This window comes from Rhinopithecus roxellana, chromosome 5, assembly GCF_007565055.1.
Source record: "Rhinopithecus roxellana isolate Shanxi Qingling chromosome 5, ASM756505v1, whole genome shotgun sequence".
In the NCBI taxonomy this organism is placed as follows: Eukaryota; Metazoa; Chordata; class Mammalia; order Primates; family Cercopithecidae; genus Rhinopithecus; species Rhinopithecus roxellana.
The window spans coordinates 73,875,940-73,891,407 of record NC_044553.1 but is presented as its reverse complement, the minus strand read 5'-3'; the positions used below and the strand labels follow the sequence as shown (position 1 = coordinate 73,891,407).

General features: G+C 50.9%; 1 protein-coding gene across 2 annotated transcripts; it reads right to left on the bottom strand.

Annotated features, from left to right (window-relative positions):
- Positions 1–874: 874 nt before the first annotated feature.
- LPCAT4 (lysophosphatidylcholine acyltransferase 4) lies at positions 875–9,093 on the bottom strand. 2 transcript variants are annotated; one of them, XM_030931183.1, is made up of 14 exons: positions 8,874–9,093; positions 7,459–7,601; positions 6,911–7,131; positions 6,153–6,265; positions 5,974–6,034; positions 5,622–5,680; positions 5,383–5,417; positions 4,744–4,798; positions 4,534–4,616; positions 4,153–4,278; positions 3,336–3,468; positions 2,084–2,182; positions 1,564–1,720; positions 875–1,277 (listed from the first exon to the last, which is right to left on the bottom strand). In XM_030931183.1, exons 1-14 carry the CDS (start codon positions 8,985–8,987, stop codon positions 1,102–1,104), a joined length of 1,575 nt encoding a protein of 524 aa, XP_030787043.1. In that variant the 5' UTR covers positions 8,988–9,093; the 3' UTR covers positions 875–1,101. The 2 variants fall into 2 exon arrangements, with proteins under 2 accessions (XP_030787043.1, XP_030787044.1); XM_030931184.1 differs by lacking the exon at positions 6,911–7,131 and having other exon boundaries at positions 8,874–9,033.
- Positions 9,094–15,468: the final 6,375 nt, after the last annotated feature.

The window sequence follows — 15,468 nt, the reverse complement described above, 5'->3', positions numbered from 1 at the left end:
CATCTTATAATTATCTGCCTCCCTTTAAGTCTATAGATAGAAAGATGCTTTTCTACCTGTTAGATCTCTGAGAAAGAGATCTAATTTTCTTTTTTTGAGACAGGGTCTCGTTCTGTAGCCTCAACTACAGAGTGCAGTGGCGTAGTGATGGCTCATTGCAGCCTCAACCTCCTGGGCTTAGACAATCCTCCCATCTTAGCCTCCCAAGTAGCTGGGACTACAGGTGTGCACCAGCATGTCCAGCTAATTTTTGTGGGGTTTTACCACATCATCCAGGCTGGTCTTGAACTCCTGAGCTCAAGCCATCTGCCTGCCCCAACCTCCCAGAGTGCTGGGATTACAGGCATGAGCTACCATGCCCGGCCTAATTCTAATTGTCCATAATTGTGTCTCTAGGGGGTCTTGTTTTCTTCCTTGAAAAGAGGCTGGACAGAAAGGACTTCAGTGTCCTTACTCATCCTGTGGCAGAGAAACCCTCCTGTGTGGCTGGTCTGACCTGCAGGGAGGAGGCTGGTTCCTTACTGACACAGCTCCTTGCTTCCACTAGGGGCGATGGAATCAAGTCTCAGTAGGATTATTAAATATGGAATGGTAGCAAGCTATTTTTTAATCTCTAATGAGGACAGAACAAGAGGGAATGCGCTGAAAAGAGGTTCGCGGTCTGTTAAAATGTACATATAGGAGATGACAGCAGGAGGGAGGATGTGGAACCTCAGTATGATTTCTGTACAGGAAGGAGGCCTGTCCATCTGATAGTGAGGAAGATTCACCCAGCTATGGCCAAGAGGACGAACCTTGGGAACCTTCAGGATCTTCCAACAGACGCCCTACACCCATCCATCCCTTTCCTTCCCAAGTAATGATAACATCAATGTGACTGGACTGCCTTTTTTTTTTAATAGATATAGATTTATATTTATATATAAAATAGTTTTTTACAAAAAAAAAAAAAAAATCAACCAAACAAAAAATTAAAATCAACTTAGAAAAAAAAAAAACAAACAACAATAACAAAATTCAAACAGGGGCAGAGATGGGGCTGAGGCATAGGGGAGACCCCTGGCGCTGCCCTGAGGAGGAGGGGGCGAGAGGCTGAGGCGCTCAGTCTCCCTTCTGCTTGGGTGCTTGCACAGTCCCGTTGGCCAGAGCAGTGGGGCTGCCTGGGGATGAGGCCTTTGGTGTCTGGGAGGTGCCTCGAGAGGTGTGTGGGGGGCGCAGGTAGGTGCTGAAGAGCTTCCCATAGAGTGGGTCATGGAGGGAGAAGTTCTGGAACTGACCTGGACAAGTAAGAGATGTGGAAAAGTGAAAAGATGTAAGAATGAGAAGAGAATCCCCCGGCTCTTTTCTCAGAACTAAAACATCTTGTCCCTCTACTGTGTTTAACTTCTCAAATCCAGGTTTATGTCCTCTCTTCCTTTCCAGCCTGTTCCTCCCAGCCTCACTTCTCACAGGTTCTGATCTCCAGCGCTGGTCACTAACCCTTGTTCCCTCCCAGCCCAGCACTTTCCTGGATGCTGGCGGTGCCCCAAGTGCCCGTGCGGGGCTGAGAAGGCAGAGACTCACAGAGGGACAGGCCTCGGCTGGGTCCTGCCTGGCACAGCTCAGCATGCAAAGCTGCGGCGGCAGGGCGGGGTGAACCCAGCAGCAGGTGCAGGATGGTGCCGAAGCCGTCTTTGCACAGCAGGCGGTTGGGCCCCTCTGCTTGCTCTTCAGCAAAGAGCTTGGGAGAGAAAGAAATGTGAGTCAAGTTCTCCCCTCGTGCCATGGCCTCACCCTGCCCCACAGACTGGCCTGACAGGCTCCTCCTCTTCCAAAAGGGTGGTGCACAAGCCTTCCCTGCCCCTCAGTGCCCTTTCTGCAGAACTGTAGACTTTATAGCTTTTTCCTTCTTCTTCCTTCTTCTCGTTCCCAGCTAGGTCTCAACATAGAGGCTGGGGGTCTGCAGTTTTAGGCACTGTGGTACTCGGTTGGATACCAAGTGCCTACATCTAGAAGCTGCTGGGAACAGCATACCAAAACAGGCCTCCTGGAGTGGGGTGAGCATAACCACTAAGCACACCCCCGCCCTGCGACTCCCCAGTACCTCAAAGGCCAGACGAGTCAGCTCTTCCAGGCTCCTGCCCCCATCCAGAGCTGCTAGCGCAAGGGCCACATCTCGGAAGTCCACCAAACCCTTGGTATCCTAGAGTGAAAAAGAAACCAGGGCAATGCGGGGACCCTGCACCCCTCTTCCTGCTCTTTGGATTTTGACTCCTCCCTCTTCTCAGCAAATAATAGGGGTGATCCCTGTGATTGCTCCCCTTGGAACTGTGAGCCCCAAACTCTTTAGGATCACGGGAATTTCTCTCAGGTCACCTGGTGACAAAGTCTTCCCATAAAGGAATCTCCTAGGAATGTAAGGGAACCCCTCAGGAACGCTGAAGCTGCCATGAAGGTTCTGACATGCCAGCGGACGGCAGTCCTGGTCCCCAGGCTAGACAAACTGGTTCTCTCTGACTCAGCCTATGCAGAGGAACTGGTCCAACAGATTGAAAGGGGGCCACAGGCATACTTTATGAAAAACGCAAGGAGCGTGCCTGCTGTACCAGCTCCATGGGAGACCACGGCATCTGAATTTTTGCTTCTGCTCTGCTACAGGCCAAGTGGGGGAAGCTCTTTTCAGGGACAGTCTGCCTCAATCTAAGGAATCTAGGCACGTGGTCACTCTGTCCCTTCAGAGGATGTTGAGGGTCACATTCTGTATCTCAGATCAAAAAGCTCCTTGGGACCCCTATTGGTTGTTCATAAGCATTAACAATCTTTTAGGATTTTTGTAAGTTGACCGGGGAACTTGGTTAAATCTTGAGAAATACACGGCTTGCTAAGAATCTTGAGAAAATTCCTCTAGAGAAGCTATAGGATATTTAAAATAATCTGCCCAAGTCCTACAGATATATCTGGGTCTCGAGCTCTCAACCATCTAACTGTCCAGTGTTGTTGCTTCTACGTGTCATCCTCCCACGTAACCTTCATGGCTCTTCTTCAAAGACCCTCACCCAGCGCCCCACAAGGTCTTGTGATTCCCCACCTTTGCCACTCCCTCAAGTGGTTTCAGAAATTTATAGTCCTCACTGATCATTTCTGCCTTGTTCGTCCTCATAATGATGATAACATTGCTCTTAATGCTTGATTAAAAAATGAATCTCCAGTGGATTTCAGGGGATGGCCATCTAACAACAGCTGTTAGAACACACACTGAGGACTCCAAACTGTGAGGGACGGATATGGCCACTAGGAACATGGCAGCCTGGAAGGAAGCCTCAGTTCTGCTCTGCTCTTTGTTCCAGCTCCTTTACCTGCTGGAAGTAGCCAAAGGCACCAGCCACCGTCTGAGGATCAGAGAGCTGTAGTTGCCTGGCAAACTCTTCCTGGCTGATCATTCGACTCCGGCCTGGCTCTGCCCCAGCGTCCACATAGCCAGGGGACAGCCTACAATGGAAGTGTTGAAGGCAGAGAGCTGTCTCAGTTTCCTTCTGGACACACCATCGAGCAGGACTTCAGCCCCAGTACCAAGAGTTCTACCAGCACAGGTTCAGCTGCTGGTTTTCTAAGATGTACTGACTCACAGTCCCTTGAGAGCCCTTCTTACTTTTTTCACCTGCGTTATTACATATCCTTCCATTTATTCCCTGCTTCCTTTTATTTACTCCATTATCTTTCTTTTTTTTTTTTTTTTTTTTTTTTGAGACAGAGTCTCGCTGTGTCGCCCAGGCTGGAGTGCAGTGGCCGGATCTCAGCTCACTGCAAGCTCCGCCTCCCGGGTTTACGCCATTCTCCTGCCTCAGCCTCCCGAGTAGCTGGGACTACAGGCGCCCGCCACCACGCCCGGCTAGTTTTTTTTTTTTTTTTTGTATTTTTTAGTAGAGACGGGGTTTCACTGTGTTAGCCAGGATGGTCTTGATCTCCTGACTTCGTGATCCGCCCGTCTCGGCCTCCCAAAGTGCTGGGATTACAGGCTTGAGCCACCGCGCCCGGCCTCCATTATCTTTCTTTCCAGATTTTTTCATTTTTAAGATTTTCCTTCCTGCTTCTCACTTCTCTCCTTCTTATTCTCTGTCTCTCCCTCTCTCTCTCTGTGACACTGCTCACACCCTCATTTTCAAAACCACTTACCCAGCCTTCCGAAGCACTTTTCCCAGTTCCCAGAGCTGTGGCTCCAACGCCACCTTCAGCCGGCCCACCACAATCACAGGCAAGCTCCCTACGAACTCACATTCGGTGGCTGGAATGCCCAGAGCCCTACAGGATGAAGAGGGATGGGATGGAGGGGAAGGAAGCAGAGAAACTTCTGAGGGTTGGTTCCTGACCCTGGCAAGTTGACTGGAGGAGTAGATCAGGCCCCTTTAAATCTCCCCTCCTCTGTCTCAGCTGTTTAAGAGCCCTTCCCACTGCCTGCTCCACAATCAATGCCTAAAAACCTCGCCCCCCCTCCACCCCCTGGTGGCTCCTTTGCCCTGTGCAACTGCTCCAGGAAATACTTTGTGGGGCACTCACTGAGCCATGACCCTCTGAACATTGTTGGCATAGAGGGTGGGGTCCCTGCTCTCCTCAGGGCTGGGGTGATACACAGGAAGGAACTGAAACACAGACACACACAATTCTTATCAGAACCTCAGAGTGAGGTGTGACCGCTCCCACCCTCTTTTCCCAAGGTTTCAGGAGTGTGAGATGCACATTCGCCCACCCCACCCATGGGAGCCATACCTCCACATCCACAATGCTGCAGGGCTGAGAGGCTGTGAGCCAGAGGACTTGGAGTCTAAGAGCAGAGAGATTTCGATGCTCACCCATCTCTAACTATGCGCTCCTTCCCCAGCTCCCACACCCCACTCCCCTTCCCCAACCCAGGTGGGGAGTGGGAAAAGTTCTGCCTGTTGATATAGGGATGGACTCCTAGACATACAGTCAGGCGGGTGAATATGCAGTTGGGAGACACAAGGAAGGGCCAGAAACGCGGTAGAGAAAGAGAGCAGAGCTGCATGGATATGCCAGAGGAAGAACTGTAGGCAAGGCGAGGTTTGAGTAATGGAAGAGAAAAAGGCAAGAGGCATGCCTGATGGTGAGGGTTCTCAAGAAGGGATAATCGAGGGAGAAAATCACAGAAACATGGGAAAATAAGTGCATTGGAGCCGTAATTACAGCAGGAACAATTTCGGCGGGACAGCTAATCTAAGCACAGCCAGATTATATGGGGACCTCGGGGGGAAGTGGTGTCTCCTCTAGAGTCCCCTCAGTCCTCAGATGAAGAAGGGCCATTCACCTTGTCTGGAGATTGGAAGATGGGTCAGGAATCCTCTGAGGGACCCTGCTCCCCACCCTCACCCCAAAAATACCAGAACTCACACTCCAGGACCCCTCCATGCCCAGCTGGTGGTGTCCTATGGGAGAAACAGAGGTAAGGGCATAAGAGCATTATGTTTTTCCCCGTGGAACTGGCCAATCACCTTCGAGCAGAGGGCCTGATCCCACCTCTAGTCACACCCCCAGTGCACATGCCATCACAGTACCAACAGTTTTCACTTATTTCCATTTGGGGTGGATTTGTGCTCTCCCTTTCCACTCTTTCTTGGACTAAGACTCACCAGACTGTTGGGGTAGCGGATGAGGACAGGCTGCACAGGCACCCCTGCGATGAAGGCTCCTAAATCCCATTTCCACCCCCACCCCCACAAGGCAGAGGTTAGTACACCGAAGTAGCCAGAGGGCATGAGGTATGAAGGTCTGGGACAGTTCTCAAATGAGACACGGCTTTGCTCCACTCATTGATAATTTTCTCTCTGACTCCCCAACTTGTCAGCATTAGCTAGGAGGCCCCCTGTCTCCCTTCCTCTCCCATCCCTCCCACCCTTCCACTTCCTGGGTTACTTCAGAGTCCCTCCCCAAATCTGGAACTTCTTTTTCCTACAGCCCATCACCCATTATCATTGTATTCACCTGGTTTGAACTTAAGCAACGCCTTCTTGTTGGAACAGGTGCCCTCGGGAAAGAATAGCACCTGGGGGAAAAGAGCAGTATGAGGTGAAGAAGGCTGAAGAAGACTGAGGAGAGAGGAAAGGGAAGCCTGTTGAGGAGCAAATGGCAAGTGAGAAGATCGTCTTGAGACCCTTACCCACCTGCGGCCACTTGCCTCCTGAAGTGGCCCGCCTTCGGACCTCCTCCACCACTCTGCGGCGAGAAGCCGGGTCATGCCGGGATACTAGGATGGCTTGGTTGAACCGAAGAAGGGCTGGGGTTGGGAAGGATACAAAGAGGAATCACTTCATTCCTACCCAGGGGCAGTAACATCTGCAGCCTCCACTTCCTCAACAGTGTGAGAAGTTTCTGCTATCTCTCTTTTTTCTGTTTTGTTTTGACACAGAGTTTCGCTTTTGTTGCCTAGGCTGGAGTGCAATGGCTGATCTCCGCCTCCTGAGTTCAAGCGATTCTCCTGCCTCAGCCTCCCAAGGAGCAGGGATTACAAGCATGGGCTACCACGCCTGGCTAATTTTTTTGTATTTTTAGTAGAGGCGGGGGTTTCTCCATGTTGGTCGGGCTGGTCTCGAACTCCCGACCTCAGGTGATCCGCCCGCCTCGGCCTCCCAAAGTGCTGGGATTACAGACGTGAGTCACGGCGCCTGGCCTGTTATCTCTTTGCCCTGGGACAATCCCTTTATAGTAGTTGTCCTTTTAGAGCACTGACCAGAACTCCCTCCAACACCTCTCTGTCCCAGCCCTCAGAATCTAAGACTGGTTGACTAATGGTATTAATTCATATTTCACTTGCCAAGAGTCCCTCCCCACTTTGAGGCCAGTTCTCTCCAGTGTCTTCATTCCTGACTTTTTTTGCCCAGAGTTGTCACCCTGCCCCTTCACCTGCTTTGAACTCTCTCACCTCCAATGACAGGAACGGAAAGGTTCTCAGCTCGGGACACAACTTTGGGCAGGTCACAGGGCAGCAGAACAATGGGGTCAAAGAAAGTGGAGTGTGGGGCAGCAACAAGGACAGGTGCTTGAAGGCGAGAGGCTCGCTGGCCGCGAACCCGAATCCGGAGGAAGCCCAGCAGGAAAAAGAGCAGGCGGCTCAGGCCTAGCACCCCATTGTGGCACACAGTCCTGCCAGGGCAAGGCTGGGTATCAGCAGAAGCAGTGGTTCTAACCCTCACCCGCCCCCAGGTTCAGGCACCGGGAAAGTAGGGCACCCCTCTTTTACCCTTAAATAGGATGTGACCAAGGGGCCAAGGTCTCTGGCCACTTTGGGACATATCAGGGCACATTAGTTAGAGGTGAGGTCTGGGAACCACGTCTGAGCTTGGCTGACTCATCTCATCTACCCAAGCTAGACAGAATAGTTTCAGAATCCTCCCTTTTCTTCTTAAAGAGGGAGCAGAATAGACAGCAGGGAAGAGAAGTAGGGTCTCTGGGGGCTGATGGCCCACTTACTTCCTCCATCCTGTAATTGGCTCCTGAAGCTGCTCCTCACTGAGACCGGCCACTTGCAGCCAGGCAAAGGGCCAGAGGAGAAAGAGGACGATAAAGGCCAGAAGCACTCGGATGGGGGCCAACAATGCCCCCAGGAGGCAGAACTGCAAAGGGTGGGAGAGAACGCCACTTCAGAGCTTGGATATGCTCCCTCCGCAGCATCCCTCTCCCACAAAGCACAGACGCAGGAGCAAACAGCCATCATCCCTTGCATGTGACAGGTGGTGTGGGAACAGGAGAGGGGACTGGGACCCAAGGTGGGATGAAGATACCAATGAGGGCAAGAGGATAAAAGATGAATGGCATCAAGGGCCTTATTTCCTGTCTTTCAGTTGTTCCCTACCCCACTTATAAAACCAAACGTCATAAAACGCATCTAGCAGTTAGAGGATTTAATAAGAATGCATGCGAAAGTGCAGGGCGCTGTGCTTGATGTACAGTAGGTTAGAGATAGGTCCTCCTCCCCCACATCTTATTCCATAAATAGCTCCTATGCCCAACAGAAACCAGGTGCACAGATCTTCCCACTTTGGGCCTAGGAGGCAGAGGGTTGTAAGCAGCGAGAGGTCCAGTTTTCAGGCCCGAGGTCAGTTTCTAACACTGCTCAACAGCAATCCTATAGTACTGGGGGATACGGGAGACAGGAGCTCGGCCCCACTCCGCATGGGAGAGGTTGCCAGGAACCAGAGTGACTCCATAGGCTGCCTTGGGGAAGAAGCAGGTAAACCTAGCCCCTGGAGCCTGCCTCCGGGGAGGTGATGACAGCAGAAACCTTGGACACTCCCTCCCCACACCACCTCCCAGTTCCCCTAGGCTGGCGCGGCCCTCCACTTCCTGTAGCCAACCTCCCTCTCAGCCTCCCTGCCCCCACCGGGAGGTGCTGCAGTGCGGGGTGGAGAGGGGTTGGAGGGAGTGGGAAGAGGGAGTGTAGGAAAGGGCCCAAGGTCGCAGGCTCCCGGCCCAGAAACGTCTTCCCTCTAAGTCATGCCTCGGAGGAACACTCGGCCCGCCCCCGCCCCCACCCCCGGCTTCCCGTAGCCTCTAACTCCATCCTAGCCATCAGGCTCTGCAGAATGTAATCCGCATTCCCCAGCGTCCTTCATCTCTCCAACCCTAGGGTCCCCTGCAGTCCTCCATCCCCACCTACTCAGTTCTTCCACACCTTCGAGCTTGTCTATCGCACAAGCCCGCAGCGTCCTCTCCAGGGCTCCTTGCCCACCCGCGGCCGCCCCCACGTGCGCAACCTCGGACTCCAGCTCCGCAAGCCTCTCAGCCATCTCCTTCTCATGGATCCCCAAGCCCACCTTTGCCAGGGCTCAAACGGCCCCATTTTCTATCCCCACGGGTCCTTCCGACGCCCGCTCCCTACACATTACCTTAACCCTCTGGAGGCGGGAGAGATGTAACTCATGCACGAAGGGGTTGGGGGATGCTGGGGGTCCGGGGGTGGGATCGAGGGGTGCCCAGTCCCCCGGACTTCCCTGGCTCATGGCGGGAGAAGGTGGGAGGGAGGGCACCCCGGCCCCGGCCACCACTCTGCAGAGCAGCGGCTGCTGCAGCAGCGGCGGCGGCGGCGCTCTGGCCCGGGCCCCGCCCGGTGCGGGCGGCCGAGGGGCGGGGAGCAGGCGGTGCAGCCCAGCCCGCCCGCGTTGTCAGGGCGCCGGCCGAGGGGCGGGGCTTCCAGCGCCCGGGCGCCCCTGCTCCTCCGCGCCCGCCGCGGCGCCCGCAGCCCCTGGGGCCATTGTTTCGCGCCTGCCAGGGTTGAAGCGGGCTACCCCTAGGCTTCAGTCGTTCCTCTCTGAAGACCTGGCCTCCGCCTTGGAGCCGGAGTGGGTCTTGGAGCTGGGCGCAGAGCTCAGAGTGCCCTCGGTCCCCGCCCGGGCGTCGAGGTCACCCCGCGAGCGCAGATTTGGGTGAGGCCCTTGGGTTGGTAGGCAGGGAGGGACAGGTGGGCCGGAAGCGGAGCCCGACGGCTCGGGGGTGAGGCGGCGCCCTGCTCTCCCTGTGGGCTCCTTGGCCGGGTCCGCTTCTGCTCGCAGGCGGACCACCTTTCCTTCCTGGTCCGGGGGACGCCATCGCGCGGGGACTTGAGGCACTTGCGTCCTCTGGCGGCTGCATGGCGCCCCGCAACTCTCCACCTCCGCGTCCTGCCTGTGCTAGGCAGGGCCGCCTTTACTGGTGTGAGGGTTGCTTGAACCCTTGAGGCGCCAGGAATCCCTAGTACACTGACCCATGTGCTTCCCATGAGCCCGACAAGGTCTGGCAGGGGAGAGGCAGTGGTTGCTGATCTCGTCTCTCTCTGGGTGAACGCCGAGGACACGGTAGTACTTCCCCTCACCCACAAGCTCCAAGCTACCCTAGGAAACAAACTCTTTAGCCTCAGGCCATCGTTTGAGATCTGGGACCAGGGAATTAGGTGAACTCTGAGATCCACTGCAATGACAAAAGGGATGAGTCTCATTGCTTGAGGAAAGAATGTGCCAAAGTTCACTTTTATTTCTTCTGCCCAGTGAATGGCAGTTAGGGGAGCTGAAGGAAGACAGTGAAAGAGAGAGACTTCTCATAACCAAGAGCGTTTGCCACCACTGGCTTCTCCTTTAAACCAAACTCCAAATTAATCTCCAGGAAATTTTCTGAGCCCAGGCTGAGAAGGTTGAAGGCTCATGCATCCTACTGAGACCAAGGAGCTGCACTGGGATATTTTTGTATAGAACACGGAGGTTCCAACACAAATACACCATTTCCAAATTTTATTTTTTGCTATATTGCCCAGGCTGGTCTCGAACTCCTGGCCTCAAGTGATCCTCCCATGGGACTACAAGTAGTGAGCCACCGTGTCCAGCCCCATTTTTTTTTTTTTTTAGCAGATGATTTCAGCTTTCTCACCAGAATGGAGAAAGTACAACCGCATTTATTAATATCCCTTGCCCTGCCTTTGGGGAGAAGGAGTTTTGTGTATGTGTATGTGTGTTTTGAGACGGAGTTTCACTCTTGTTGCCCAGGCTGGAGTACAATGGCGCAATCTTGGCTCACTGCATCCTCTGCCTCCTGGGTCAAGCGACTCTCCTGCCTCAGCCTCCCGAGCAGCTGGGATTACAGGTGCCTGCCACCATGCCGGGCTAATTTTTTTTTTTTTTTTTTTTTTTGATTTTTAGTAGAGACGGGGTTTCGCCATGTTAGTCAGGCTGGTCTCAAACTCCTGATCTCAGGTGATCAGCCCCCCTCGGCCTCCCAAAGTGCTGGGATTACAGGTGTGAACCACCAGGCCAGGTCTCCTGCAAATTTTATGTAATGCACACGTGTGTGGAAGTCATACAGAATATAAAAACTCAAAGAAATGGCCAAATGGTTGCTTTTATACCACCTTGAGGTTACAGAAAGAATGGGAGCTTGCATCTGGGCAAAACAGGTTATGGGAGGGGGAGAAGAAGAGGCTTGGCTAGCAAAGACAGTCTTGGTGAACAAATGAAATCTCAGAGAGTAGCCTTTAGAAGGAATAGATGGTAAAAGGTTCTGTCAGGCCTTTAAAGGTGCCAGACTCTCATTTAATCTTTCCTAGATCTAGACAAGGGAGAGCACCAGAGAAAGCCTGTCTACATCAATGCAGATTCTCTGCAGATGCAAATTTCCCCCACAAAAGACAGCTTTGCAGTCTTTCCGAACAGTCATCTCAAAATATGTCAGATTTGGAATGAAATTTTTTGGTGCTCTTCAAGAGCAGTAAATACTATGAAAACCCAACTACAGGGGTAGAGTTTTGATAATCAAATATTTGCTAGTGTCAGTCACCCAGGATGAACTAAAAAGTTCATTTCTATGAATGAGTCATGAAAGCATCCACGTTTCCCCTCTTTCTAGCCCCTCACTGTCTTTGCTATCATGGTGGTCTTTCTGCAGGCAATCTGAGAAGGGGCAACCCAGTTGTAAAGAATAACGTTAAGAAATTGATAATCTCTGGTAGCATCTGTCATTCCCTTCAAAATATCCACCAGGCCAGACAGGTTCCTCCTCCACCTGACCCCTGTATCTGGATCAGTCACCATTACCTGGGGGTAATGGAGACAATGACATATCAATGGAATTCTGGATTATTGGATAACATTAATCTTCTCTTGGAAGGGGGACCAGACAGAAGCCAGAAGTTACTCCTATCTAGACTCCCTCCCAACCTCCCATGTTTTATAGCCTCAAATAAAGCAGTCAGCATTCTCAGCATTCTTTTCTTTTTCTTCTTCTCTTCCTCCTTCGCCACATCCTCCCCTTCTTCCTCCTCCTTTCCCTTCTCCTCTTCCCCTTCCCCCCTTCTTTTCTTCCTTCTTTCTTCTCTTCCTCCTCTTCATCCCCTCCCTCTTCCTTTCCCTCCTCCTCCTTTTCCTCCTCTTTTCCTCCTCATCCTCTCCTCCCCTCCTCCACCTCTTCCTCCTCTCCCCTTCCTCCTCCTTCTCTTCCCCTACTTCCTACCTCTCCTACTCCTCTTCCCCCCTCTCCTTCTCTTCCTTCTCCTTCTCCCCCACTCCTCCCCCTCCCACCTCCTTCTCCTTCCCCCACCTCCTTCTCCTCCTCCTCCTTTTAAATAGAGGCAGGGTCTTGCTTTGTTGGTCTTAAACTCCTGGGCTCAAGTGATCATTCTGCCTCAGCCTCCCAAAGTGCTAGGATTACAGGCATGAGCCACCACACTAGGCCAAGATTTATTTCTGTTATGAACTGAATGTTTGTGTCTCCCTTCCCCCCAGTTCATATGTTGAAGCCCTAGACCCTAATGTGATTTGAAGGTGGAGTGTTTGGGAGATTGGGTCTAGATTAGGTCATGAGGGTAGGACCCTCATGATGGGATTAGTGCCCTTATAAGAAGAGAAAGAGAGAGAGAAAGAAAGATCTTTCTTTCCATGAGTACACATGGAGGAAAGGCCATGTGAGCACACAGTGAGAAGATAGCTGTCTACATATCTGAAAGGCAGCTCTCACCAGACACCAAATCTGTAGGCACCTTGATCTTGAACTTCCCAGACTCTAGAACTATGATAAATAAATTTCTGTTGTTTAAGCCACCCAGTCGATGGCATCTTATTACAGCAGCCTGAGAAGATTAAGACAATGTCTTAAAGGTTCTTAGAGACGATTCCATAGCTTCATCTATTACTTAAAGGACGGCAGGTTTCTGTACATCTTGTGTTTTCCAAGCTAGTTCCAATTTTATAATTTCATTTTTTTCAATTAAGGCAATTCATACATGCATAGTTACACATAATTTTATTTTTATGCCTTTTTTTTATTTTTTATTTTTTTAGACAGAGTCTTGCTCTGTCTCCAGGCTGGAGTGCAGTGGTGCGATCTCAGCTCACTGCAAGCTCTGCCTCCCGGGTTCATGCCATTCTCCTGCCTCAGCCTCCCGAGTAGCTGGGACTACAGGTGCCCGCCACCACGCCCGGCTAATTTTTTGTATTTTTAGTAGAGACGGGGTTTCATCCTGTTAGCCAGGATGGTCTCGATCTTCTGACCTCGTGATCCACCTGCCTCGGCCTCTCAAAGTGCTGGGATTATAGGCGTGAGCCACCGTGCCTGGCCCTTATGCCTTTAATATTGTATTTTATTTTTTTAACATGTGCACTTTTATTGAACTGGTCTCAAGTCAGTGTACAGGTAACCCCTTGCTACTTTCACACCTCCACCCAATGCCAGGGAGACCAAAAGCCTTCATACACCTCAAGTTTAGGGACAAAAAGTGTGGCTACAGTGGCTCATTCAAAATAAAACAAAATAGATGCAGTGGCTCATGCTTGTAATCCCAGCACTTTGGGAGGCCAAGGTGGGCCAATCACTTGAGCTTCGGAATTTGAGACCAGCCTGGGCAATATGGTGAAATCCCATCTTTACCAAAACTACAAAAAATTAGCCAGGCGGGGTCGTGCGCTCCTGTGGTCCTAGCTACTCAGGAGGCTGAGGTGGGAGGATTACTTGAGCCTGGGAGGCGGAGGTTGCAGTGAGCTGAGATCGCCTCACTGCATTCCAGCCTAGGTGACAGAGTGAGACCCTGTCTCAAAAAAGAATAAAAACAAAACAAAAATAAAATACTATTAAGTTATTAAGGCTAAGATTTAAAACATTGTGCATTACATAATTTACATAAAAGCAATGCCATCACCTCCCCTATGTGGACTTGGGAGAGGACTGGGCCATTTTCCTTAGAGAGAAGTGGAGTGGCTTTTGGGAGGGCAAAGGAACTTCCTGTAACAATACATTTCATGATATTTGGAATGACTCTTTAAAACAAAAGAACAGGCCTGGCGTGATGGCTCATGCCTGCAATCCTAGCATTTTGTAAGGCTGGGGCAGACACATCACCGAAGCCCAGGAGTTTGAGACCAGCCTGGGCAACAGAGTGAGACCCCTGTTCTACATAAGATAGAAAAACTGGCAAGGTATGGTGGTGTGCACTGTAGTCCCAGTTATTTGGGAAGCTGAGGTGGGAGGATTACCTGAGCCCTGGAGGTTGAGGTTGCAGTGAGCTGTGATTGAGCCACTGCACTACAGCCTCGGGGAGACAGAGTGCGACCCTCAGAGTGAGACCCTGTCTCAAAATAAATAAAATAAAAATTAAAAATAACTAGGTACAATCAAAGTTCTCGGCCACATTGTAGAGCTTTGGGGGAGGCTCGCTCCAACAGACTGTTGTCACTTTCACCGTTCCAGTTTGTAAATCCTGAATTACCAAGTCAAAAAAAAAAAAAAAAAAAACCCAAAACCAAAACAGAACCCCAAACCAATCAAACAAACAAAAACCCCTCAGAAAACAAGTAAAGCCATGCCAATCTCATCTTATTTTCTATGCAAGTTAAGTTTTTGTTAAGAGAGGGTATAATACAACTAAGTAACAGTCTGTTTAGAAGCATTTGCAGTGGAAGATGGGGGTGAAAGAAGTGGGACTCGTATTCCTGCCTGTGGATCCGCATCTGCTGGAAGGTGGACAGCGAGGCCAGGATGGAACCAATGATACACATGGAGTATCTGCACTCAGCAGGAGCAATAATCTTGCTTGTTCATCATGCTGGGAGCCAGGGCAGTGATCTCCTTTTGCATCCTGCTGGGCAATGCCAGGGTACATAGTGGTGCTGCCGGACAGCACTGCATTGGCGTACAGGCCTTTATGGATGTCCACGTCACACTTCATGATGGAATTGCAGGTAGTTTCATGGATGTCACGACTCCACGGTTCAAGCTATTTTCCTGCCTCACCCTCCAGAGTAGCTGGTATTACAAGCATTCACCACCATATCCAGTTAATTTTTGTATTTTTAGTAGAGATCGTGTTTCACCATGTTGGCCAGGATGGCCTTGATCTCCTGACCTCATGATCTTCCCACCTTGGCCTCCCAGAGTGTTGGGATTTACAGGCATGAGCCACTATGCCCAGCCCCAAAATACATTTCTTTGAGAGACAGAGATATATATATTATATAATATATACTTATATATTGTATATTATATATTTTATGTTATATTAGTATATGTATTATATGTGTGTGTGTATATATATATTTTAATACAGAGTCTGTTACGCAGGCTGGAGTGCAGTGATGTGATCTTGGCTTATTGCAATCTCTGCCTCCCAAGTTCAAGCAATTCTAGTGCTTTAGCTTCCCAAGTAGCTGGGATTACAGGCATGCATCACCACACCTAGCTAAGTTTTGTATTTTTAGTAGAGATGGGGTTTCGCCCTGTTGGCCAGGCTGGTCTTGAACTCCTGGCCTCAAGTGATCCACCCACTTTGGCCTCCCAAAGTGCTGGGATTACAGGCAAGAGTCACCATACCTGGCCTTCTTTGATAGATTTTGAAATGGTCCTGCAAAGCTTTCTTTTGTTGGGAAAATCTATATTCTATAGAGAATCCTTGATCCTTTCCTGATCCAGGAAGGAATTAACTGAGTCTGACACCTTTTTAGGTCTGATAAGAGCTCTGAGGCCTGCTACCTG

Bases quoted from the DNA above. Each gene is read 5' to 3' on its own strand.
- LPCAT4 (XM_030931183.1), bottom strand. From the start codon at position 8,987: ATGAGCCAGGGAAGTCCGGGGGACTGGGCACCCCTCGATCCCACCCCC. The intron at 6,035-6,152 runs GTGGGTAAGGGT...CTTTTCCCCCAG, and splicing joins CAGGAGGCAAGTGGCCGCAG to GTGCTATTCTTTCCCGAGGG. The intron at 4,279-4,533 runs GTGAGTGCCCCA...TTCATCCTGTAG, and splicing joins GTTCAGAGGGTCATGGCTCA to GGCTCTGGGCATTCCAGCCA.